Here is a 27,702-nt window from a genome sequence, read left to right as displayed (position 1 = left end):
CCGTGTCCTCCATGAATTTGACTAATTCTCCCTTTTTAAATGTATTTTTATTAAAGATTTTCTTGGTTTACAAAAGTATGTGCAATGTCTCTTTCTCTCCCCCCCCAGTAACATTTTTTACAGATCAGTTTCATTTGTTGAGACCATCACTGCCCTCTGTGGAAGCAAATGCCATAGTTTAACTGTGCACTGCATTAAAAACACTCTCATCTGTCATGAATCTTCCAAAAATTCAGCTTTGTTGGATGAGCATGATTTCTAGGGGTGTAAGAGTGTGGGAGAAAAAAACATATATCTAGCCACTGTCTTTATACCATGTGTAATTGTGTAAACGTCTGTCTTGTCACCTATTACCTTTTCTGGAAACTTTAAAAGTTCCAAATGCTGCAACCTTTCCCCTTAGGGACCCTTCATCATTTTGGTTGCCCTTTAAGTATTTATAACTCTCATTGGATACTTCAGTACCACAGCAGAGAACAATAAAATAAAGCAATAATAAAAGATACATAAAAATATAATATACAATAATTACAACAGCCATAAAAACAAGTGTTTGGCTGAAATGTTGATTTTTTTTTTTTTTACTATTGGCTGTGTGGGTGAATAATCCCCAGTTTTGTCTAGAATACGTACCATACATTTAACATAGATAAATCGCAATGGCTAGAGTGGCTAAATGAATAAAGTCAGTGTTTTGATGTAGTGCTTTGAGTATGTAAATTGCAGCCTTTTGATTTGGCAGATATGAAATGTCTTGAAAATGGTATGATTGAGGAAATGTACGAATGACAATTGTGGTATATGAATATTACTCTGAACCTACATCCACAAATTGAATTCTTTTAAAAATACTCATTCTGTAGGGTAGTGATCTATATCTAGAGATCTTGTTTTTTATGTACCATATGGGAAAATATTGGGGATATGAGGAGTTTGGTGTGCCATTTAATACCTTCCTTTGTTTTCACAGTATATATGACCTTGCTTTTAAACCTGATGGAACTCAACTAATAATTGCAGCTGGAAACAGATTACTGGTACGAGGTTTTCTTAAAAAAAACAACCCACCCACCTTTATTTGTTAATTAACATCTTGAAATATTTGGTAGATTAGTTTATCAAAAGAACTCTTATTTCTTTATTATTTACTATAACACATATGGTAATCTATTGAAAGAACTCTTATCCCTTCTCTATTTAATGTAACACATTTTTTTAAAAAAATCTTACAACTGTGATGTAATTTGACTATGTTAAAAGTTAATTACTTTTTAGCTATTTAACATCTTTAAACAGAGAGAAGGCTCTTGTCTTTGTTTTGATAAATTAAGCTGAGCTGGAAGAAGTCAATAGCTATTTTAAGTAGATACGCAAATTATCTGTCTGCATATTTCATAGATGCTTTTTTTCAATTTCCTAATGTTTGTCATCATTATTTGTAAAGATTGCCTCTAATTTCTTGGTGTGAATTTATGAATGGTTTCTAAGTACGTGATGTAAGAAGTTAAGTGAAGGTAGGTCTACACCAGCCTTGCAAATAAGCCCATAAAGATACTAGCCTGTGGCTTTTGTTTTTCATGCCTGAAGGCTGGTGGCCTGAATTTCTATGCTGGTTATGGAGAAGGGGGAAGTTCCCTTCTCCAGGTCAGTATGGAAATACATGGTACTAACCTCTGCTAGGAAAAAAAAGCTTTCTAGCAAGTGTTTGTGGGAAAGGGATGGGCTTCCTTTCTTTTGTGACCAACATGGAAGCTAAGCAGACTGGCAGAGGTGGGACAAAGAGACTCATTTCTTCTCTGCCAGCCTGCCACTTACCTGTATGGCAGGGACCATGCTAGCTGGGGCTGAAGGAAGCGTAGTTTAACAATTATCTGGAGGGTTGCAGGTTCCCCATTCCTGGTGTATGGAGTTTCATGCACTTACCTCCATGGAATTTTTTCTTGCTTATGACAGTCAGGAGATTTATTAAATGTAAGGCTAGTCTCTACACTCCTTCGATAAGAGGTTGCTATGCGCACTTTGGAAATTGGTTTGGAGGGGTTGGTGCAATGGTATTCAGAGCTTGCTGAAATAAGACTTTCTCATAACTTTTCAGGGCTGGATTGTCCTTTTAATACCTTTCATTTCTAAGCCCCAAGGAGCAGATTCACTGCTCCTAATGTCAGCTCAGTCTGGCGCTGGCTAGAAGCTGTAACACAGAAATTTATTCTTGTATCTAGAAAAAACAGAATAGACCTGCCCAGCCCTACTCTGCTTTACCAAACCCAGGATCCCCAGTGGCCTTTATTTGTAATCATGCTGGATATGAAAAGAATAGGGTTAGGCTGTTCGTCCTGTTATAATGCTGGCTTCTATGTGTCAGTCCATTAAGAAAATTACTTGTTGGGGTTATGTTTTAGAAGTCATGTAACTGCTACTTTAAAAAAAATGAATAAACAGAAGAGAGCCTGTATCTGGACTGAGAAACATTGGTTTGTCTAGGGCTATAGCGTTAATTTGTGCGTCTAATTCTTAGACTTATCTCTTTATTTTATCTCTACAGGTATATGACACTTCGGATGGAACATTAATCCAGCCCTTGAAAGCACATAAGGATACAGTGTACTGTGTAGCTTATGCCAAGGATGGTAACTTAAACTTTCTGGATTTTTTCAAACCATTAGCATTTGATCAGGTTTCATAGGAACAGAGTGCCATTTGCATTTATATCCAGTCTATTATTTATAAATACTTTTAAAGAAGAATATCTGTATTGCTAGACAATGTCAGTACAGTCCATACTATGACAACTGAGCTTCATGTCAGACCAGAGCGTATGCAAACATTTGTAGATACAGGTTTGATTCTTGCTCACCTGAAGGCACTCAACTAACAGTAAACAGTGTCATTGCTTTTCTGTGGGCTTTAGACTTACCAGTTGCAATAAACTTATGTGAGCTTCCATAACATTCCCTAGGCAAGCGCTTTGCATCAGGAGCTGCAGACAAAACTGTGATCATCTGGACTTCAAAGTTAGAAGGTATCCTGAAGTACACGTAAGTGGATTGATTATTTTGCATGCCTTAAATAACAGTTTTGAATATGGACTCCAGCCACTATTATTAATAATAGTAGAAGGAATATGAACACGGGTAAGAAGCTAAACATGCAGAGACAAAGGACATTACATCACTTGACCAGGTTAACGGGAGAATGAGAAAACAGGTTGTGAGGACTGTTCTCACTGCATAGCTCTCGAAAGGGTTCCTCTGCAGTTACTGCACTTCTGAATCACATAGTACATATCCATTCTGGATCTGATATTGTGCTCCTATTTTCCTTGTTCACTTACATCACAGAAGCAGATTGGCCCCGTATTGTTTCTGTAAATTCTGCATAATAAACATTATGTTACTGGGTGCGGGGCGGGAGAGGTAACTCCTTCTTCAAGATAACTTCCTGAAGTGCTTCTATTCAGCATTAAAGGATAACAATTTAAGTTGCTGGGCTGATGTGTTCTAGGTAAAGTTTTAGTTACTTATTAACAGCCCATTACCGTTTCCTTGTTTTATGTATTTAAGAAACTTTTATTCCACTCTTAAGGTAAAAATTGTCAAAGCAGCTAACATAGCAAAAACTAAAACAATAAAGAATAAATAAGAACTGTGTAAAATAGTACCAACAGAAAGAGAGCTGAGTCAGATCAGAGCATTATTCTAAAACCCAGCATAGAAAGGCTTGGGCAAATAAAAATATATTCCCGTGCCACCAAGAGGACTGAGCATTCTAGAACTGGGATGCCACAACTGAAAAGGCGCTTTTCATGAGCTGCCACTCATCTCTTTTCTGAAGGTGGGGGACCACTCAAAGAAGGTTCTCTGAATGGGGTTTTGGTAACCAGTCAGGCCTGTGTGGGTAAAGTTTTGCTTAAGAGACTCTGGTCTCTGACTTTTGAACCAGCACTGGTGCAGTGTTGAGAATCATCATAGAAGTATCTCTGTATTCTTCCCCTCACCCCACACAATGCTTGAACGCTTTATATTTTCAAATAACCATATTGCACCTGAACTATTTTTAAAGCCTGTTGGATTTTGGTTTCATTTGCACTGAACTCCTGATAGAGTTGGGTGAGGCTTAAAAAAATAAATATCCAAAGTTATTTGTTTATTATGCCTAACCACTTTTTAGATTGTTTTGTTTTAGTGTTTCTGGTTAATTTGTTTTAGGCACAGTGATTCCATACAAAGTGTATCCTACAATCCTGTCACTCACCAATTGGCATCTTGCTCCTCCAGCGATTTTGGTATGTCTTCCTCATCCTTAGTTTCTTAAGGCCAAATCCTATGACTTCACATAGCAGTCAGGAATCGATCAGATAGAAATGCAGTGTGTGCTGTACCATAGGTATAAGCAGTTCAAGGACCACAGGAAGTTGCAGTACAGCAGCTCAGACTGTCTATCTGACCCTGATCTCAGGCAGATCTCAGGTATCCAGAGCCAGTCTTGGCTACCATGAGAGCAGGATGCTGGACTAGATGGGCCACTGGCCTGATCCAGTAGAACCATTGATATTAATGGACCTGTGTTCATCATGCTCCTTAATTTCATTGGAACTACTCTGGCTAGGTGTAGACTTAGATACAACAGTTGGTTTCAAATAATCTATCATGTAGAATGCTTTTGACCAAAGAGATAACTGATTAGATGTGGAACCTTCTGGTGCAAAGCATGTGCTCTGTCATTGCGCTGTGGTCCCTTTCTTGGCATTGCTGTCAGATGGTGCATTGTGGGATCATGTAAAGCCATTATGCAGCACATAAGCTGGCAGAGAGAAGGTGTGGCAAGGGGAAGGACTTTGGGGAGTTGTATTTTGTTAAGATTTAGGAGCTCTTCTCTTTCACATTCCCTCGTTGTTGTTGGTGTGAATGTTTTCTTATAATGAAGAATGAATTGGATGGTAACACTATGCTGTTGTTATTTTCAAGGTCTGTGGTCTCCTGAACAGAAGTCAGTCAATAAACATAAAGTTAGCAATAAGATCACCTGCTGTAGGTATGTAAATACTGCGCTCAAATGTAGTTATTTTGTTATTGTAAATATTAAAACATCTAATAAGTTGCCACATGAAAGATTGAGAACTCAAGGCAACCTACAAGAGAGGTAAAAACAAAACTGAAACAAATCTGACAATACACTAGAATGGACAGCAAAATTGTCCTCTAATGAGTTTGTAGAATTTTATTATACATTTAATTATAAGATATAGTTCCAGAATGGGTTGGAACAAAAAAGTAAGCAATTAAAGAAACAGATAAAAGCATTAAGTTATAAGGCACGTAAAACACTTCAAAATTGAACAGAACACTACAAATATGTGTGAATAGCTTGCTTTCTCAGATAAAGAATATGTATGCATTATCATTTTGTGGAAGACCTTTCAAAACCATCTTATAATAATTTTTTATTTGTTTTCAATTACAGTCCAATAATAGCCTCATTATAACAATACCAATTTATAACACAATTATTAATATCAATTGTTCAAATACCAAATTATATAATTTAGATAAAGTGGCTCCCGCGTGCTAGATTTGATGGTTTGATGATTTTCTTCATTCCTGTGTTCCAAAATCTTATTAATTTCAATTACATTCTGGTCATAATAATCCTTATAGAACAACTGCAATATTAATAACTTCTATTCATGTTCACACCTTAAATGATTTATAAAACTACATGTGAGGAAATCAAACTATATCCTTGATCTTCCTGTGTGTGGCAATTATTCTGTTCGTGGTGTTTCTTCCTTTCCTTGTAAGATGTTACGTTTTTCTTTCCCCCGGTTATTGCTGTTATCCATCATGCCTTGAATGGAGCTGATAATCCCAATGTCATTCCAGAAATTTCTCCATCACTCCGCCCCATGCTTCGTTGTTTTGCAACTTTAACAACAGCTGAAAAAGTCACTCTGTCCCAGTAAATAACCTTTGGTCACCATTTCCCCTCTCAGCCTGGGAAGAAAGGTCTGTCAAACTGCAGACAACTTTCATCCTTCCTTCCAACTGAAGACATATGAACAATTATTCTTCCAATTAAATTAAATTCCAAGTTCTCTTAGCTTTATTCAGTTCACATCATTAATAATAAAGGATAAAGTTTCCATCAGAAACGTTTTGCAAAATAGAGCTTCCCTCCCCTTTTCCTTTTTTTACACAGTTCACACAGTTCCGTTTGATGTTATATTCTATATTTATAATCCAATTTCTTCCATCCTCACTTGTACAAATAAAATTTGAACTAACGTTGAGAGGAGGGTTGCCAAATCATAAATGTAGAGAATAAAATTTAAAATAAAGAAACTGTAAGCTCCCCCCGCAACCATCTTTTGCACTGAATGAAGTCTTATCTCAAGTTCAAACCTTAAAGTCCTTGCAATTTGTTTGTTCTGTACTTTGTCATCTCATCTCTTCTAGCATGTGCCTGTACTTTAGTCCAATTAAGCTCTAATTAACAGGAGAACCTCTGCTTCTTAATGGCGGCGTTGGAGGGTTTTCGGCAGGCTTTTGCACTCAGTGCCTCCCTGCCCCCGGCATTCCATGCCGGAGTGAGAGCAAGGTACCAAGACGAACTGCGAGTGAAGCCTGTTCCCCCCTCCATCCCTGGGGGAAATTTGCAAGGATAATTACCCTCAGTCACCCTTGTTTTTCCTTCGCCAACGATCTCCTGCTGTCATAGGGGCTGGTTCCGTTAAGGCAGAGCGGAACTGGAAGCCGACCTTTCAAAATCACTATTCAGTTAAACAGAGGTTGCCTTATACTGCTACTGCTCCATATTCCTAATTAGCATGTCCTCTCCTTCTTGGCATGTAGCTGCAGTTCATTTGGGCAAATGTATACTTTAAAGCCATGTTTGTCAGTGCAGTGGAAGAATTCAAGGAGTATCCTCTTGTGTCCTCTTGAGCCTTTTATGCCCACCTCTAAGTAAAAGGTATAATTTCTGTAGGCCTTGTGACTCTCAAATGTTGAGGAGAGGGGAATTTTTTCAAACTGCTGTTATGATTCTTGCCCTTTCTCAGTTGGACTAATGATGGCCAGTACCTTGCTTTGGGGATGTACAATGGCGTAGTCAGCATAAGAAATAAAAATGGTGAGGAAAAAGTCAAAATTGAACGACCCGGTGGATCTTTATCTCCTGTGTGGTCCATTTCTTGGAATCCATCAAGGTAAATGTTCCTGTCCCTATATTGTTTGTCTTTGATAGTTTCTGCACACTAGCCTGCATTTGACTTTTAACAGTAGTTCTGTAAACATAAATAAGAAATCATTTTGATGAAGCTCAGAAGACTGGTTTAATGTTTTCATTTTCTTGGCAATATCAATAAAAATTCTTAAACTTTCTTCAATTTGAAGGGAATTGCTAGTTGCTGAAGTTGCTAAAATTAACTGTTCCTGAATCTTAAAAAAACCCCACAGAAATAAAGCACATTATAACTGATCAGCTCCCTCTTTGTCTGCTAATACAACATATGGGATGTGGGTTGGAGGTTGGCTTTGGAATGAAGAATGCCTAATGCATTCTTGGATTGTTGAGACTCTAATAAAATATAAATAAATTTTACGTATTGAAAGGCTTTTTGATGATATTTGTTGCTTATGTGTAGCCCTCTAGGTCAAAGATTCAATATACTCTATCTCAAATAATATACTGGATTTTAAAGCAAATGTAAAATACATCTCGTATAAATTAAACAGCTGGAAGTATAATAAAACTCTGACCCTACAACTTAATCTAGCCACCCCCCCCCAGCTACTCAGTGCTCTTAGAATGCTCCTGGAAGATCTTTAGTGCTTTGATGAATGTTTCTGGTAAGTGAGTTCCATAGTTTATAGGGAAGCTGTATTTGCATAGGTGTCCTGAGAGATAATAATCTCAGGAGCATGTGTTTGGTTAATTTTAGAGCTTGTAATACAAAGTGGGGAAGGAGGCATATATTTAGATATGCAGGGATTGACTGTTGCATCAAATGATATTTGTTAGCAATTGCACGTTTACCATTGTATGTACACACAAGAGGGAGCTGCAGCAAATTCTAGCTCCTTGGTATATGTACCTGTATGGTTCTTATGCTGTGCATACATCAAAACAGTTTTATAAACAATTTAAGGATTCATATAAAGTTAATACCCTGTTTCCTACTGTTGCACATTTCAGTACAGTCATACCTTGGTTTTTGAACAGTTTATTTCTAGAACGTTTTGCTCCCGAACGCTACAAACCTGGAAGTGAGTGTTCTGGTTTGTGAACTATTTTTGGAAGCTGAACATCCGATGGGGCTTCCGATTGGCTGCAGGAGTTTCCTGCAGCCAATCAGAAGTCACACTTTGGTTTTGGAAGTTGAACAGACTTCAGAACAGATTCCATTTGACTTCCAAGGTACGACTGTATTTGGAAACAGCTGTATTTTGAGACCATATATAAGAAGAACCCTACTGAACCAGAACAAAAGGCCTAGTCCAACAACTTGTTCTCACAGTAGCCAACCAAATGCCTCTGGGAAGCTTCCAAGCAGCATCAGTCCAACAGCTCTCTCCCTGCTCATCATGCTCTCTAGCAGTGGGTGTTCAGAGGCACACCATCACCAATACTGAAGATGTTACACAGCTATCATGACTAGTAGCCATTCATAGTCTTATCCTCCATGAATTTGTCCAATCCCCTTTTAAAGCAGTCAAAATTTGGTGGCTATTGCTGCATCCTTTGGAAGTGAATTCCATACTTTAACTATGTGCTGGGCAAAGAAGTGCTTTCTTTTGCCTGTCCTGAATCTTCCAACATTCAACTTCATGGGGAGGCACTGAAGAACAACAAATTACTGGTATTTTCTCCAACCTTATCCTTCTCTAGCCCACAGAGGGAAGGTCATGTTTTCCTAAAGCCTGACAACCAACTGAGTTTGCACTGAAGAAGACTTACTGTCCCTTTTAGTAAATCTGGGGAAGAAAAGTTTCAAAAAGTACCTGGGCAAAGTGTTTTAACATCAGGAGAGTTGATCTTGGGCTAATCTGTTTTGAAATTTAAGTTTTGTAGCAGTAGGTCATGTGAATGAACAATTGATATTTGCAGTCGATGGGAGAATCTCTGGAGTTCTAGAGAGAGCGAAGAGGAGGAGGAGGCAGGTCACGCCTGTTTAGAGGATATACCAGTTCTGAAGTCCATCACATGCAGTAGTCAGGGTAGTGAGGCAGAGGAAGAAGAACATGAGGAAGATGAGAGCCCTAGGAATGCCAGCTCGTGAGTGCAAAATCAGAGAAATAAAACTATAGTATGAAAATAGACATATATTTAAATCTTAGCTTGTTTCTCTCATTATGAATTTATAATTATTGCTTCACAGTATATAAACAAAACAGTATTATATATATATATATATATATATATATATATATATATATATATATTTGTGGCATTTATATTCTGCTATTCAGGTGGACTTCACAAAGCAGTTTACATGAGATTGCTACAACAATAAGCATTGCGTGTTTATTTTTAAAATAAGTTATAATAACATGGAAAAGACAGCCACTTAGTCAAAGCTGTAATTGCTTCTCTCTGCTCCCCGTCAGGGCAATTTGTGGTGATAGAGAAGGGAGGGACCATTACTGGGAGCTGGAATATAGTGACTCACCAGACTATTTCTTTTTTCTCCACTCCACTCAAGCCAAAGTGGAACCGCTATCAGGGCAGATAGAGGCTCCTGTGAAGACTGTTGGATGATAGGGAAGGGCCCCCGCTGGAAACTGGATGATAGCAGCTCATCAGGCTATTTTGTGACCGCCTGAGAGTCCTTTAAAGTGACCTCACAGTGTTTGTCCATACTTTCCCCTTCCAACAAATTCCTCCATTCTTGACTCTTAAGGATAGTATCCAACATTTCTCGGCATAAGTTCTGGCAGTCTTCAACAGAAGTTGAATGTTTTCTTGAACTCAAGTTTGGGGAAATTTCCATGTTTGTGCAGCACACCTTGACTCTAGGGATCTGTAGGCCACACAGATGTCTGAAGAGATTCCTGGAGTTCCAGGTAATTGTTGAAAAGGACAGTTAATACAGGTCGACAGTGTTGCCCCTCGTGTTTTCTCCTGCTAATCAGAAACTGGCATTTTTTCCTCTTGAATAGATTGACTCCTACGGCTTATGGCCAAATAGCATTTATTTTAATAGACGGAATTTTAATTTATTTTAATAGAAAGGTCTGAACAGCAGTTTGCCAAGGATCATTTTGAAGGAAAACATGGCAGCCTTCAGTAGATGGTGGGATAAGAGGTATATTTAGGTTTTGGAGTTGTATTTTCTTTTGCACTTGTGTGCAGTTGTGCAAGTGAAAGGGAGCTCTACACATATAAGAATGAGGCTCAAGGGACAGTTTTAGGTAAGGTGGGGTGGAGACTCCTTTTCAGACTGAGGAGTCACAGCCCCTCCTGGCCAACCTTCCACGTGCTGCATGCCACTTGTGAGCGCAGCCAAAATAGGCATGGCCATGCGCCTGTCTTCATTGCTGCTCAGCAGTATCAGCTAAGCTGAGGGAGGAGGAGATAACCAGAAAGGGTTTGAACAACCCCTCCTCGCGATCTCTCTGAGAAACTACAGTGGTGCCCCGCAAGACGAATGCCTCGCAAGACGGAAAACTCGCTAGACGAAAGAGTTTTCCGTTTTGGAGGTGCTTCGCAAAATGAATTTCCTATGGGCTTGCTTCGCAAGACGACAATGTCTTGTGAGTTCCTGCTGGGTTTTTTCCCTTCCTCCCCCTTTTCTAAACCGCTAAGCCGCTTATCAGCTGATCCGATCAGCAGATAAGCCGCTAATAGCGCTAATCCGTCAATGGGCTTGCTTCGCAAGACGAAAAAACCGCTAGACGAAGAGAATCACAGAACGGATTCTTTTCGTCTTGCGAGGCACCACTGTACACACATCTCCACAACACAGTCCTCCTTGCCTTTGCATCATTGGGGGCAGATGGGTGGAAGGGGATTAGAAAACTCTGTTTATACAGCTGACAGCCATAGTAGAGAACACTAGGGGCTATCTGTTGCTTTGTAGTTCATCAGAACTGTTTACAACGTATCATAATTGGCTTCTCCTTTTGTGCATGGTAGAGATGAACACAATGACATCTTAGCTGTGGCAGATTGGGGACAAAGGCTTTCCTTTTATCAGCTCAGTGGCAAGCAGGTAAGTGTTATATTAATACAATGCCTTGGAAAGTACACTTTTTATTTTCTTCCTGGGAAAGAACTGAGTTGAAAGTTCCACTTATCCAGTAAGGTGTGACTTTAAAATTATAGGCCTGCTTGCTGGCCCTTTGTACAGTAAAGCATTTATATTTTTCTATATAAATCATTAGCAGCTCATGGCTTGGATTTGCTAGTTGCTAAGGAGATAAAAAGCATTGTCTCCTTGATCATTAGCCAGTTCAAGCTGTACTGTTTCTCAGGTACGCATTAGAGTAGCTCCACAGCTGTGCTGAGTGGTGTCACTTGTCAATATCGCCATGTGCTTCAGAGCCAAGAACTGCTGAACAAGAATACAAGAATATCCTGACCAGGCTCCATTGACTGGTTTGAAGAACAAAACTGGTGTATGAGGTAGACTTGCCACCTACTACCAGAGCTAAAGACCGATCGTAACCTAAAAGCATTAATTAAGGAAGGAAAAGGAAAGCCTGTGAGATCAAACAGCAATATGTGACAGATTTAATAGGAACGTGTATTTAATTACTGTGTTACCTGGGAACTTTAATATATATATATATTTGATGTCTTCTTTCATATTGTTCTAGATTGGAAAAGACAAAGTCCTGAACTTTGACCCCTGCTGTGTTAGCTATTTTTCAAAAGGAGAATACATTTTAATTGGAGGCTCCGACAAACAAGTCTCCCTCTACACAAAGGATGGTGTGCGCCTTGGCACCATAGGGGAACAGAACACATGGGTGTGGACGTGCAAAGCGAAGCCAGATTCCAATTACGTGGTAAGAGTGAATTGGTAAAAGCCTTTGCACATGTGGAACTGCAAGGGGTCCCTCCACTTTGGGGTCATGATTTTGTTTCTACTCTCCTTGGTTCCAAAACCATCAAATGTGAGGGATAAGTTAGCCATGATACATACAGTCGTACCTTGGTTGACAAACACCTTAGCGGTTGAATGTTTTGGCTCCTGAACGCTGCAATCCCGGAAGCGAGTGTTCCAGTTTGCGAAAGTTCTTTTGGAAGCCGAACGTCCAGTGGGGCTTCCATAGCTTCCGAATGGTTGCAGGAAGCTCCAGCAGCCAATCAGAAGCTGTGCCTTGGAAGCAGTGGCAGAGGAACCCTCTCTGGCAGCCAGGACAGGATGCCAAGGGGCGGGGCAAACCGCCCAGTGACACACACACGACATCCTTATGGAGTGCACATGTGCGGCATCCTGTATGGAGTGCACACGCACGGCAGCGCATATGGTCGCCGTGCAAGAGGCAGCCCGTACGGATGCCTGTATGGACGGTGTGCGAGAGCAGCAGCTTGTACGGTTGCCGTGCGAGAGGCAGCCCGTATGGATGCCCGTATGCATGGCGCTTGAGTGGCACCCATACTGACTGCATGCGCCCTCGGCCGCATTACAGCTGGGAAGAGGCTGTGGCCATCTTGTCCCCGCCCCCAGAGTGGCCTGCCCGCTGTGCCCCCCACTTCGTATGCCTCTGCTTGGAAGTCGAACGGACTTCCGGAACGGATTCCGTTTGGCTTCCAAGGTACGACTGTATTTCAAAACAAATGGCATGAAGGTGGCTTTTTACAGTCCTTGGAACAACATGTGTCCTAGGGACCATTTCATGCGTTACAAAGAGAGGCAAGTCTGAGAATACAGTCAACAGGACAACACAGCTGTTCACAGCTGGTGTTGCCGTATGACTCCTGTTTTTTGGCAGACATATTTGTTGCATTCTCCAGTGGTGGCAAATGGTTGGCATGTGGATTAAGGTCTCCCGCAAGTGTAGTTAGCAGCCAGATAACACGTAATATTAAGAACAGGTCTGTGCTAGGAAAATTACACTGAGCTCTGTGGCATTTTGCCTTAACTTTAATAATACTACTTCAAAGCTAACATGCACATTTGGGACATTTAACAGATGAATAATGCCTCCAATCTCTCCAGCCTTTTTCTGTTTCATTTTTCCCTTACGTGCTGAGATTTGTCTATTTGAAAGGCAATCTCTGCCTCTTACTTGGTACAATGATCTTTAAAAAAGGTCAAGTAATCTAAGAAGGTTGCCACCTTTTCAGACTGTTTTATGGTTCGGATACATAACCATATGGTTTTTTGACTTCTGGTGATCTTTTGCTTTCTTTTCAGGCAGTAGGATGTGAGGATGGAACAATTTCATTTTATCAGTTGATTTTCAGCACAGTCCATGGCCTTTATAAGGACCGCTATGCTTACAGGGACAGTATGACTGATGTTATTGTCCAGCACCTCATCACAGAGCAAAAAGGTAGCTTTTGAGGGGGATGTCTCTCAACTTGGGTGGATATATACAGCTTAATTGCTGTCTGCATATTTGACAGTAAAGGTAAATGGACCACTGACCGTTGGGTCCAGTCACGGATGACTCTGGGGTTGCGGCGCTCATCTTGCTTTATTGGCTGAGGGAGCCAGCTCAGCTTCCAGGTTATGTGGCCAGCATGACTAAGCCGCTTCTGGCGAACCAGAGCAGCGCACGGAAACACCGTTTACCTTCCCGCCGGAGCAGTACCTATTTATCTACTTGCACTTTGACATGCTTTCGAACTGCTAGGTTGACAGTACAAAGTGTATTTAAATGAAAACATTGATCTACCGTTTTATGCCATGAGTATGATGGTCAGGGGTCCCTTTACCTTTACCTTTGAAGGTTATAACAATCAGTGGAGGCCCTGCTTTTTAATTTTGCAACAAAAGAGGTCGAGGCAGGGCCTTCTTTGTGATAGCTGTTCAGCTTCAATATTACTTCCCAAAAGAAGTTAGACTACTGCTATTCCTGAGATATTCACTCTGGATTTTAATGAAGTTTCCTACTCTCTTTACTTTTAATCCTTGCTCTTAGTTCTGTTAAATTATGTGCATAATATTTCAAATTGTCCAGTGCTAAACATTTTTGTGAGCCCTTATTAGGGCTGAACAACAATCTAGAAATCGTCTTGTAAATAATTTTTTTGCCTGAAGGTGTTTTACGTAGAGCTCTGAGCTCTAGGAGACCCAGCGTACCCTCTCAGTGGGTATCTTCTGGCAGCTGTCCAAGATTTGTTGCTGCAGCTGCTATTTTTGAAGTTTGCTGCTGCTGATTGGTTTTATTGCTTTAAATCTTGAATTGTGAGCTTCCCTGAGGCATAGGGCTGGAAGGTGCAGGATAAAAGTGTTATTGCAAATCTATATTAGGAAAAAGACACTTATATTAGCCTCCATGGCACTTGTTCACAAAGAAAAGCTCTTTGCACCTCTCCTTTGTTTGGAACTGATGAGAGGGTGGATGTCCAATCCTAGCATCTATTATGAAATGTGGACATTTCTAAGGATGTGCATTCAAACAGGCTGATTCATTGTACCCAGAAACAGAGCAGGAAAAGGAAGCAGTTTCTCACTGATGGTGGATTTTTGAGGAGATAGTTATTGAAACCTTTCATGGGCACCATAGGAATACTAGTGGGCACAGTGGTGCCTACAAATGTCATGTTAGTGACATCTTTTTAAACTATAAAAAGAATGAGTACTAGTAATAAGTGGTTTCTAATAATTGGCACCAGATATCTGTCTTGTGTCGTATGAATCTAAATAGATGCTGTAATAGGATATAAGGCACTTTAACTTAACCCTGCAAATCAGTTTACTATTTTCTTTTCTTTTGTTCCAGTTCGCATTAAAAACAGAGAGCTTGTCAAGAAAATTGCGATATACAAAAACAGATTAGCAATCCAGTTGCCAGAGAAAATCCAGATTTATGAACTATATTCTGATGATTCTTCCGACATGCATTATCGTGTGAAAGAAAAGATAGCAAAAAAGTTTGAATGCAACTTATTGGTTGTGTGTTCTGAGCACATTATTTTATGCCAGGTAATTAATAAATATATACTTTAAAATGAACTATACACATATTGAAATATTTTTTTCTAATAAAAGTTTCTTGGGCAGAAGTCATCCATAATGAGCTAGTTTACTTCAGAGATGGCTGCGAGATGAGCCGTGTATATTTTTTTCCACCTGTCCCACTCCAGATGTTATACATACATGGCTTGCCCAAAATGTGGTATTTAGAAGAAACATCAATATTTTATTGGGGGTTAGATTCCCTCCCTTCTTTAAGCATAGCAATATTATCCCTTTTATTTAGTTGCTATCAGAATGTTAATAAAATGTTGCCAGTAAATCATCTGTCCTTGCTTTCTTAGAGACACTAAAATGGTTTGCTGCAGACACTCAATGCAACAATCTAGTAGTAAAATAATCTGTGGCTATCCTTTAAATGCTGTCTGGCAGTTCTTTTTATCTCTCCTGAGGCTTCTGTCCTGCTTTGATGCAGTCTTGAATAATTAGATTATAATGTGTGGTTGTAAACATTTCTAATGCAGGATCCTTGAAGAATTGTAGATACTGCAAAACCAGTGTTGTTGTGTAGTTTGCTGGTGTCCAGGATGCAGAGGGTTCATTGAGCCCTCCGTACCAGCCCAGCTCTCGCCACCAGAGCCAAGCGGGGCCACGCCTTGTCATTTGCTCACCCACCCAGTGAGGAGCCTGGCTGGCTGATGTAGGCAAATTCCCCTGACACTGGCCGGGAGGCCATTCAACAAGGGGGACACGGTGATGAGGCCAGGCTCTGGGGCTCAGAGACCCCCGGAGGCAGGCAGGGTGGGATGGGGATCCCGGGGGGGGGCGTGCTTGGTTTGCGCCCCCTCAAATTCATGCGCCTGGGACTAAGGCCCCCCTCACTATCCCCCTGTGTAAAATTTCCCTCACCTGTTGCAATGTAAGCGGTTGATGAGTTGAAAATCAGACTGATATCTGTACCTTGACTGCCTAGCATGAAAAAGGCCTGGCATGTGTACAGCACTGTTAGGCTGAGAGATATGAGAATTACTTTAACGAGAATGTAACATGTTCTTCCCTCTTTTAGGAGAAAAGGCTCCAGTGCCTCTCATTCAATGGTGTTAAAGAAAGAGAGTGGCTGATGGAGTCTCTCATTCGGTACATAAAAGTAATTGGTGGACCTCCAGGCCGAGAAGGACTTTTAGTGGGGCTAAAGAATGGCCAGGTGACCTTTTGTGATTAAGTTCATAGGACTTTGTGAAATTTGTACTCATTAAGGAGATGATTTAGATGCTAAAGGGTCCAGTCAATAGGCTGAAATTTGCTTCTTAGTGTCTTTGGCTGCTCTTTAAGTGACATTTTTTTGGTTTTTTGCACGTTCTGTATTTGATGGTTACCAAGAATTACATGTTCACAGAAAGCGGCAGGTACTCAAAAGCTTCCTTCGCCATTTCTTTCCTTTAATGGAAAATGAGTTGCAAGTAACTGGTTTGCAATAAGTTAGGGAAAAGTACGTACTTTGGTAAAGTGCTGTAGAGAGCAACATAGACTACTTGCAGCTTACTGTTTTGGATGAAGTTACTATACTAGCTTCCTGGTAAGCTGGTTGCTGTTGCTTACCAGTGGGGAGAGGGGAAGAGGCAAAGTGGCAGGTATATTGGCAGGGTGCAGTTGCACTGTGCCAGATTGGCTCCAAGGTATGTTTCCACCACATCAACCTTCCTGCCACTTTGCAACAGTGACCCACCTGTTGGGAAACTAATGCCCCCCCCCACCTAGGAAGCGGTTTCTGCTTTTATATTAAATATTAATTTGGGGGGGGGGGAGAAGAATCAAAGTGTGGAGTTAATTTTTGTTTCTGATTCTTGTGACCCTAAACCTAGCCATCATCTTGCCTCATGTTTTTATTTTTATTATTTATAATCAAGGAAGTAATTTGGGCAAAAGCGAACAGTCTGCTTTAAATTTGTTAGACTAATTATTCTCCTGAGTTATTATTCTCCAGTGCATGAGACTGACAAATAAAAATAGTATTGCTTTTAAGAAGTATTTTATTAACTCTCTGAATTTAATCACATCCAGATTCTAAAGATATTTGTAGACAATCCTTTTGCAATTGTCTTGCTGAAACAATCCACAGCTGTGCGCTGCTTGGATATGAGTGCATCTCGAAACAAGCTGGCAGTGGTTGATGAAAATGACACCTGTCTAGTGTATGATATTAACACCAAAGAGTTGCTCTTTCAGGTAAACATTTGGAAACTCCATCCCTTCCCTCCCTTTGTCTAGCACTATCCACATGATCGCAAAGAGCTAAATCAGAGAATAGCTCTATCATGCTGCTCCTTTGTCACCCTGTATCTTAGAGAAAAGTTTCCCAAAAGGATGAGAAAGGAGCCTTAGTGAGACTGCTTGGATAGCTATTAGTTGTTATCTACTTAAAAAGAGGGTGGGGGACCTCTGGCTAGCAGATCAGTAGTGGCCCTCTAGGAAGTCCAAGTTGACCTGCCAAGTCTTCCTCAAGCATGATCATGTACCATAAATGAAGACCATTCATTTTTTTGTATTGCATGTTGTTTGATCATCCTCTAGGAACCCAATGCTAACAGCGTGGCTTGGAACACACAGTGTGAGGACATGCTCTGTTTCTCTGGTGGTGGATATCTCAACATCAAAGCTAGTAACTTTCCTGTCCATCAGCAGAAACTTCAGGGCTTCGTTGTGGGATATAATGGTTCCAAAATTTTCTGTCTCCATGTTTTTTCCATGACTGCTGTTGAAGTTCCCCAGGTAATTTTTAATCTTGTTCATTAATTCTTTTTGTTGCTGATGTCAGCATTATCTTAAGTGCTCCTGAAACATGTCTACTTTCTGTCCAATAGAGTTTTAAAATATTTCTCCACCAGCTTTTTGGCCTTTCATGAATAATGTCTGTAGTTTTGTGCTTGGAGGAGAAAGGGATAGTTTTCACTGTCCTGTGAGAGGTAGGTGAAAGTTTATTGTGTTAATCATTTGACACAACAATACAGAATGAAATCAGGTAGACAAGAAAACTCCTAGTAAAAATTGGCATTACCAACTGCAATTACATATTATTCCATGGCATGCTTTCACTTTAATGCTGCTGTTTCTCCTATTACTATAGTTATAGGTAACTTTGCTCTCTCTGTTTTTTCTTTCGCTTTGGTGAAGTTCCAGCCAAATGCCGGTTATTCTCCTACACATTCTTGCTTGTGACTTGTTCACGTACCAGTTGTGTTGTTCAAAACATTTTAGATCAACAACAAATGTGATTTGTCCCTAAGAAAACCGTGTTCTCAACAAAACAATTGTTTGGACATGATGGAAAGTACTAGCAATAGAGCCACTGAAGTATTTAATATAATGAGTTAAAGCTGGTGGTGTCAGTCTACCAGCAGAACAGAGCTCTGCAACAGGATTTCCATTTCTCCCCATTGCAACCCTCTGTGCACCCCCAAAGTCTGCTCTAGAAGTTTGTGGGGACTGCAGGTATTGGGAAGAGAGGAAAGGAAAATCTGGTTGCGCAAATTGAAGGTTGCTTGCACAGTGTTGGATTACAGGAATAGTTCACTTAATGGCCAAGTTCAGATGTATTTATTACAATTTTATAAGTAAACCTATGCTTAGGCCTTGTGAGTATATACTTGTGCCATGCCTTTCGTCATCCTTGGTGCACTGCAATTAACTCAAAGTCTTCAGCTTATCATAGTTATCCATTACCTCCAGCAGGGAAACTATGGTTACCAGAATTTAAACAAGTCATGGTCTTAACTCATGGTTTGATGTTGGGTTAAGATCCTTGCTTGTTTCTATCCTGGCAACCATAGTTTCTTGATCTGAACAAAAAGGGAAATAATTAACTGAAAAATTCATGAGTTAATTGTGGCATGCTAAGAAGGAAAGGGGGTAACATGAGAGCAAAGTGTGCAGGCCTGAGGTACATGCACATCTCAACTTATTAAGGCGAGACACAAACCAGACCGTTAAGTTCTGTTAAGAAGAGTGACTAGTGGGGTGCCACAGGGTTCTGTCTTGGGCCCGGTCTTATTCAATATCTTTATCAACGACTTGGATGATGGACTCAAGGGCATCCTGATCAAATTTGCAGATGACACCAAACTGGGAGGGGTGGCTAACACCCCAGAGGACAGGATCACACTTCAAAATGACCTTGACAGATTAGAGAACTGGGCAAAAACAAACAAGATGAATTTTAACAGGGAGAAATGTAAAGTATTGCACTTGGGCAAAAAAAACTGAGAGGCACAAATACAAGATGGGTGACACCTGGCTTGAGAGCAGTACATGTGAAAAGGATCTAGGAGTCTTGGTTGACCACAAACTTGACATGAGCCAGCAGTGTGACGCGGCAGCTAAAAAAGCCAATGCAATTCTGGGCTGCATCAATAGGAGTATAGCATCTAGATCAAGGGAAGTAATAGTGCCACTGTATTCTGCTCTGGTCAGACCTCACCTGGAGTACTGTGTCCAGTTCTGGGCACCACAGTTCAAGAAGGAGGAGGGCAACCAAAATGGTCAAAGGCCTGGAAACGATGCCTTATGAGGAACGGCTAAGGGAGCTGGGCATGTTTAGCCTGGAGAAGAGGAGGTTAAGGGGTGATATGATAGCCATGTTCAAATATATAAAAGGATGTCATATAGAGGAGGGAGAAAGGTTGTTTTCTGCTGCTCCAGAGAAGCGGCCACGGAGCAATGGATCCAAACTACAAGATTCCACCTAAACATTAGGAAGAACTTCCTGACAGTATGAGCTGTTTGACAGTGGAATTTGCTGCCAAGGAGTGTGGTGGGGTCTCCTACTTTGGAGGTCTTTAAGCAGAGGCTTGACAACCATATGTCAGGAGTGCTCTGATGGTGTTTCCTGCTTGGCAGGGGGTTCGACTCAATGGCCCTTGTGGTCTATTCCAACTCTATGATTCTAAGTTTTTAGGGACTGCTTTGGAAATGTCTTCCTTTGTATTGTTTAAATTTTTTAAAAGTATGGTGGTGGAATTTGTGCTTGATTTTGCACTTTGTGTCCATTCACAACTGACTAACATTAGCAGAAAGAATGCAGAACTGGGGTTTAAATTTAGCTGTTTTGCATTTACATGATCAAAGATCTAGTAAATGCCACTCCTAAAACTAAAGGATTTTGGAATGCACTTGTTTTCCACTTGGCTTACATTCAAAGGAAGAGAAACTGAGGGGTTTTTATAGAGCTTTGGCTTGAAGCTGGTGGTCACCCTTTTAAATAATGACTTGAATAAGAGCAGACAACAAAGTTGTCACAATTACTTCTTCGCTTTCTGTCAATCTATATTCTGGAGTGTAGGATAGGATTAGAAATGAAAATCACCTTGACTGAGTGTACTATAAAGTTCAGCAAAAATTCTATTTACACGTAATTGTGTGTAGAGAACAAATACAAAAGATGGTAGACATGCAGAGGAGGATGTGAGGTTCATGACTGATCATAAACTGGACCTTTGCCAGCATTGTTGCAAATGCCATTTAGGCAAGTTTCTACGCAAAAGGAAAAATTGAACACAAAAGAACAATTAACACGAATCTGACATCAGAAATGGCAATATTCAGAAGCCAGCGGGGGAACATTTCAGCATTCTGGGACAATGTACATGCCCTTGAAGTGGCCATCCTGAAGAAAAGGAACTTAAAACAGACACTGCAAAGTAAAACTACTGAATTACATTCTGCTAAGAGATCCAGTAATGTCACTTGTGGGTTGAACTGAGACAAAGGATTTTTAGCACCTTAAGGGGGCAATCCTATGACAAGATCCACTGGAACGAGTAGTTTAGGATGCAGCAGAGCTCCAGCTTAGTCAGGGTTAAGTTTCCAACCCTAGCTCAGCAGAATATACGCAGGTATAGCATGCTTGGCAGAACCAAGTCTGGTGTAAGTCCTGCAAAAGGGGCATTCTGGAGCCCTGGTGGGTGTGAGCCCAGGGAGAGGGAACCTAAGCTGAATCCCAAGGCCACTTAGCTCAATCACAAGACGTGGCCATGGAACATTAGTTTAAAGACTTGTTTTTCCTCTGCCAGACATAGGCAGATCAGCCGCAGCCGTGCTGCTTAGCTGAGTTTGGATACGGTATAACTTTACATTGGCTTAATTTACACTGGCTTGCTTTCCCTTAGTTCCTTGTTCATAGCATTGCTCTCTTAATGTGCTAGTTGGCTTAGTAATGGTAAGAAGTCTGTGTCATCAAGAACTGTGAATGTGAATTAGCCCTGTTAATTAGATCCTTTTCTGCGTTTCTTACTACCTCACTTCTCAGAATCCTACTTCAGCCTGTGTGTGAGAGTATACATGTACGCCAGGGATGGGGAACACAGGCCTCAGGACCAAATGTGACTATCCAAGGTTCTTAGGACACTCCCCAGGCCACACCCCTCACTGGTCCTGCTCTGTGCCTGGCTTGAATGAATCCTTGAGTTGCAATAATGTCTCCTGCATAACTAGATGGATGACTTTTGCATGGCTGAAATGTAGCCTGCTGTACTCATCTGATGTCCCACCCATCTTTGTCTCTGGCACCATCCGCCCCTGGAATGTGGCCCCTAGGAGGTTCTCTCTGAGGCAATGCAACCTTTGAGCTGAAAAGGGTCCCCCACTCCTAATATATATCTATAATATGGGGTAGAACTTAATGTATCTGATGATGTGAACCTAGTTCACTAATGCAAATGGTGTAATATATTTGCTGGCATTTAAAGTGCCACCAGACCCTTTACCGTTTGGGCTGTAATATTAAGAAGTCTTGTCAACCAGAAATGGATGGGGAAAATTCAGTTGTTTGGCACTGGTTAGACCCATGCAGGACTCTTTCAACTAGATGATTAAAGAAGTAGATATGTACAAGGGATCATGTTGGGTTTTGCGTTTCACAATTAAATTGTCGTGCTGGAGAAGACGGAAAAGTTTAGCAGAAGTGAAATAGCATAGAATACAAGAGGCAGGAGAGAATGTTGAATGCATTTTAATTTATTTATTAGCACAGAGAACGTTAGCACTTGCTTTGTAACATGGATTTCCCACCAGCAGCTAAAGAATGGATTTGTTTTAGCAGAAGGAGAATGAAGTTGCTTGAAAACATCTTTTAAATTATATGTGGGTGCAAATGTAGCCTTAAGGAAAGGGATTTTAAAGGGGATCATGGAGCGGGAATAATTTTCAAACATTTAAAAGGCTGCCGTAAATGGTGATAGAGTAATTGCATTCTGTTGCTTTGACAGAGAGAAAACAGAATGCTATCTGCAAGAGCAGTTTGGCAACAGAACAAGTTAGCCAGGGGATGTGTTTTGGAATTTCCTACACATGAAATGTTTTGTACAGAATTCTTGGTAAACATCTGTCGAAGAGCTTTCTTTAGTGAATACTGCTCTTAGAGAAAGAACACTGATCCAAATAATCACACTTAAAATGGTACTTATATGTTATTAATTCTGTCATAATGTGGATGGAGATGCACATTCAAACATGAAACCTATGGAAAGCAGTGCCATTTAGATGGGTGGCATTCGTTATTTGGTTTGTAGTCCAGAGGACATTTGAATCGGATGCATGTCTTTCAGTTCCTGATCCTGCAAATGATAGACATCCAAATTTCCAAATTGGGGTACTAGGGCTACATTATTGGGGCTACATTATTTTATTGCATTCTGTCATGTCTGAAATTTTCTTTATAGCATCTTAGTGGGAAATGCAGAAAATTTGGTTTGCCCTACAGTTATAGCCGCTGTGATATGATAGGAAGTTTATCAAGTGTACGAAATCACACTAATATCTTAATGCTTTACTTTGGTTTTTCAATTTGCAGTCAGCACCCATGTATCAATACTTGGAAAGAAAAATGTTCAAAGAAGCCTATAAGATTGCTTGTTTAGGAGTAACTGACACAGATTGGAAAGAGCTGGCTATGGAGGCTTTAGAAGGACTCGAATTTGAAACTGCTAAAAAGGTAAAGTGTTTCAGCTTCATAGCTGAACCTTCTGCAATTTGTACTGGCATGCAATTAGAGTAGACTAATTGTACATACATACCCAACTGTATCACTAGGAACTGTGAGCTGAGTGCTTTAAAAAAATTATTCATGGTGAAAACACGTAATTTGTTCTCTTCTATTTCTGTTCAGAATGCAGAATATCTAATGGACTAGGGGTTAGCACATACATTTTGCTACTCAGGCTTTTAAAGGCATGAGGAATCTATAAATTCCAAATGAATTCCAGTGATAGGTAATGATTTAAATGTAAGTTTAATTAGAGCAGCACTTTTCACTATGGGTAGAAAAAAAATCACCCATATTCACCCATCCTTGGCTGTGTTGACCACTATGTGGCAGTAAAGATTTATTTTGCTGTAACGTAATAAGCCTGCTTAAAAAAAAAGTTACAAATTTCTTTGCCAGTCTTCTGTCCATTGTGAACTGCTTTAGCTTTGAATATGGACATTTATTCTATTTCCCTCTCATTCAGAAAAGCTTTGAACATCTCTTTTTAAATGCCCTCCTGTGTGTGTCTATGGGAGGGGGGTATACAAACTTCACATGTTCCAGACAGTATGTACTCTCTTAACATCTGGAGCACATGTGTCTTCTCATCCTGGCGGTGAGGAGTTGCATGGGCTTGGCCTTGGACATTGTAAACAAACCTAATAAGTGATAGCACATTTTCTTTCTCTTCTCCTTCTAATGTAAAGTCCCTTGCCATTAGGACTAGGTAACATTGTGTTTCCTAACATTTGTACTTAACCTGTTTTCAAGTTATTTCTGACGTAGCGTGGGAAAATGTACTTGCTGATCATGGAATTCAAGGTGGAGTATATGGAGTTTCCAGATGATCTCCCATTCTGGCACTGACCAGATCTACTTCACTTCCAACATGGTTGCTGTAGTGTGTCCCTTCAGACCATGCCCTGGGACCATTATTCATCATTTGTCTTTCTGCTTCAACAACCTTCTATTAAATAAAGGGGATCGTTTTGAAATTAAGACTAGGTATTGCTTAAATACCAAGTTGTTCAAATGTGTGTCCTTCTTTCTTAATTTTCATTTTCACAGAGCTTTGATACGCAGAGTTTAGATACAATTTTCATTAATAGTAGATTTTGTCCCGTAGTGGCTTTGTGCAAAGATATTTCTGTTCCTAGAGGTGAGGCATATGATTTTCACTGATACCACCATCACCTACTGCAGCTCTCCTTACCATATCCTGTACTGTTCCAGAGGATTCCCCTGACCCTCAAGAGCAGCTTTTTCAGTGGGGGGTGGGGACTGTGGGGACAAACTGATGAAAAACAAGAGCCTTGCCTTGTGCAAGCAGGAGTGTTTCCTAGAAAGCCACCACTGACTAAAACTCAATATATGCTTCTTATTTCTTAAAGCATTTTTATCCTATTACTTGGTCAAAGAAAGGGTATTAGATCTAGTAGTTTAAAGGGAGGTTGTTTTTACCATCTTGAAGATGTTAAGTAACCTGTCCACTAAGTATTAGAACAGATTAGCACGAAGAAAAACAGCTTCCAGAATACATAAAAAGAGAGAGACACAACTATCCTTGTGTAAGCACAATATATTTGTTTTAGATTAAATATCTCTATAAATGAGGAGCTATCGCTGCATTTATTCGAGCAGATTATAGAAATGTAAATAGCCGTGATTTATTTAGTATGTTGAGATTATATTCTTAAATGTCACAGATTAGATTATTAAATGCTACAGGGTTTGAGATTTTTTTTATTGAACTTTTCTCCTCTTAATTTATATGCTATATCATATAACAGCGCACAAGGCAGCCCATACAGATTAAAGATAATAAAGATGAAAGATAACAACTTTTCCTTAAAAACATTTTTAAAGGAAGCCCCATGCAGCATGCTTAACCCTGGTCAAATCTCATTATTGTAATGGCATGGCTGACACTGGCTAAATTCCAGTCTCTTTGGAAGGGATGCAGGAGGTGTCTCAGATTAGCTGACAAAGGAACCTCCTAGCCATAGCTACTACATTTCCCCCTGTACTGTGTTTGGATGCAGGTGCTTGCACAAATTACACACCTGATTCAGCAGCGCCACCAGTGTTCCACGAATCACAAGTAGATCATATCCCCAGGAGCATCCATGTTACAAGCATTAACATCATCTTGTCTGTGTTCAACATCTGTTGTTGAGCCTCAAAGAATTTTGCAATATCTCACCTTTATGGTGTAAAAGCACCACTCATGGCTTCTTACAATATTTAGAAATTACAGTTTTTTAAAGACAGTAATATAAGATAAGTAACCAAAGGGCAGCAGTTCAAACCTGAACATGGAAGCAGCTACAGACAATAAAAGCTTGCTGTAATTTGTCTTCAACTGGAGAGAAACAGCAAGGGAAGATGCCAATCGACTTCAGTGGCAAGTGTTAATTGGGCTAAGGATTGTAGCCTTGTACCTTGATCCCTAAACTTTAGCTGTGAGCTAAAGGATCAGTGAACGGGAACTGCCTGTGTTGTTAGGATTCCCAGCAATGTATTAATTTATTCATTTTTGCCTCCCCACCCCTGGTTCCATAGCAGTGGCTGGATAGGTGTTTGGCTCTCTGCCCTCCTGCAACAAAAACTGGAAGGAAAGCTCTGACAATGTGTTTATTCTTGGGCCCCACTGAATTGTGGTCAGTACACACAAGAAATTCCCATTGATTTCAGTGGTACTTGCTTCCAGTTAATGCATTTGGGATCAAGTGTTAGACCAATTATCTTTCCATGACTATGCCCATACTTAATTAGTGCATCCAAGAGATCCTACAATAGTTTCGTCTTTTGAATACAAAGTAGATTAGTGGTCTGACCTGTTTTGAAGTATGACCTGTTGTTTTCCAGTTTCTGGCCAAAGCAATCTTAGTATTGCTGTACATTCATATTTTTTTAATGATACCTGCTTATTATAGATTGGTTATAATGTATCCTCAGTGATAATGACTAAGGCAGTTCCATCTTCTTTTTGCTGCCAGATTTGTGTGTTGTTTTATCCCAAGAGTACATGACACAAGGGGTCCCGTTCTTAATAAAGGCTATACACTGCACAAATACATTTCCCCCTTCACTGAATTAATATCGTATCTATACACATGAGGCTAAGTTTATTACAGAGCTGCATTTTAAAAATATGCTTGTTCCAACCTGACTCTGTAACTCAACACTTTGCACAGCATGCATTATGTTCATATTGGATATTCTGTTTAAATCTCCATATTTAGCTCATGCAAAAAGTACAAATAGTAATCTAATTCACTGCCACTTGTGGTACACAGTAATCAATTCTTCTCTAGTATGCATAGTAAGTAACCATAACTAAGTATATGTGGAATATATTATACCTGTTGACTGCCTACACAATATTAGGACATTGCTGATGCATTTTTCTTTCTTTGTTTCAATAGGCATTTACCAGAGTACGAGACCTTCAGTATCTAGAACTGATAAGCAGCATTGAGGTAAAGAAAAAAATAGGGGGATGCAAAATGTGAATTAAGGAAAAAGCTTACTTGGTGCAGTATCCATATAACAGAATGTTAAATGGACAATGAATCTATTGAGAGTAAAAAAAATGCTGAGTATTTTTGATTTGGAATGATGATTGATATGTATTGACTTTGATCCACTCTTATGACAGAAACTTAATGAAAAAATGGGGAATGGCTTGAATATTCAATTATAATGCTGTAGATTCCTATGGCTTGTTTCAAAGTATTTTATAAATAGGAATTAATTAAGTCTTACATCACCCTCTTGAGATAGGTAATTATTTTTATCTCCATTTTCCAGACCAGGCAACTGGCACAGAAGTACTGTGACTTGCCCAAGGTCACATGACAAATCAGCGACAGATGGGAGTAAAATTTGGGGCTTGCAACTTTCATGTTGCGCTCTTAACCTGTTCAAATTCCTAGCCCATGACTTGATAGATTTTTTAATTATAGAATAATTACTAAGAAGAATCTAAAGGAAAAGCAAATCTATCACCACTCTGACCTTCCTGTAGGATGTCGTAGTAATGTAAAACATGTGGGTCTACAATGAAAAGTCTAAAGGGAATCCTTCATGTAGATGTTAATTGGGGTTCCTGTCTCTTGTGTAGGGATGCAATCTGCTCTCTGCAGCCACTGGTGGCAAAAATGTCCTTGTTTTATCACGGTGCTTAAAGGAAGTTTACTACTGATATGGATGACATTGGATGCAGGAAGGAATGCCACAGTTATCATTCTTTTTACAAACTATGAAAGAGCAAAAGTATATTTGCGTTACTGAATCAGCCCGCCATCTGTCCTGTTGTTGTACATGATCTTTGGGTTAGTTATGATGCCTGAAAATGAATGGCAAGGGACCTCGAATTGTGCAGACTACACGTTTCATGTGTAGCGATGGGGATAGCCAAGTCTAGGTTTGAGAATGGCTACCGAAATGTTTGCAACTATTTTAGACCTTTCTTATGTAAATGTCCCCAGTTAGTGTGTTAGGTTTATTTTGAAGCTAGGTCAGAGCAGTATATGCCCAGCAGTATGTTAACTTGCTTGTGGCAGACCCAGTGAAAAGAGAGATAGCAGGGTCC

General features: G+C 40.1%; 1 protein-coding gene across 2 annotated transcripts in view; it reads left to right on the top strand.

The window, feature by feature from the left end:
* Positions 1-27,702, top strand: part of IFT122 (intraflagellar transport 122) — a 58,075-nt gene that overhangs the window by 1,267 nt on the left and 29,106 nt on the right. Inside the window, exons 2-17 of one of the 2 annotated variants that reach the window (XM_082209258.1) lie at positions 971-1,037; positions 2,543-2,627; positions 2,957-3,035; positions 4,206-4,282; positions 4,965-5,031; positions 7,055-7,201; positions 9,103-9,270; positions 11,131-11,206; positions 11,814-12,005; positions 13,361-13,499; positions 14,895-15,097; positions 16,155-16,292; positions 17,150-17,314; positions 17,660-17,857; positions 22,932-23,072; positions 26,534-26,587. In XM_082209258.1, coding sequence (XP_082065384.1) covers positions 971-1,037; positions 2,543-2,627; positions 2,957-3,035; positions 4,206-4,282; positions 4,965-5,031; positions 7,055-7,201; positions 9,103-9,270; positions 11,131-11,206; positions 11,814-12,005; positions 13,361-13,499; positions 14,895-15,097; positions 16,155-16,292; positions 17,150-17,314; positions 17,660-17,857; positions 22,932-23,072; positions 26,534-26,587 — 1,996 coding nt within the window. The remainder of the gene's footprint in view (positions 1-970; positions 1,038-2,542; positions 2,628-2,956; positions 3,036-4,205; positions 4,283-4,964; positions 5,032-7,054; positions 7,202-9,102; positions 9,271-11,130; positions 11,207-11,813; positions 12,006-13,360; positions 13,500-14,894; positions 15,098-16,154; positions 16,293-17,149; positions 17,315-17,659; positions 17,858-22,931; positions 23,073-26,533; positions 26,588-27,702) is intronic. The other variant, XM_082209259.1, reaches the window with a different exon arrangement.

The sequence above is a fragment of the Podarcis vaucheri genome (assembly GCF_965113315.1).
Source record: "Podarcis vaucheri genome assembly, chromosome: 2".
In the NCBI taxonomy this organism is placed as follows: domain Eukaryota; kingdom Metazoa; phylum Chordata; class Lepidosauria; order Squamata; family Lacertidae; genus Podarcis; species Podarcis vaucheri.
The sequence above is the reverse complement of the archived record's forward strand: the minus strand, read 5'-3'. Positions and strand labels throughout refer to the sequence as shown.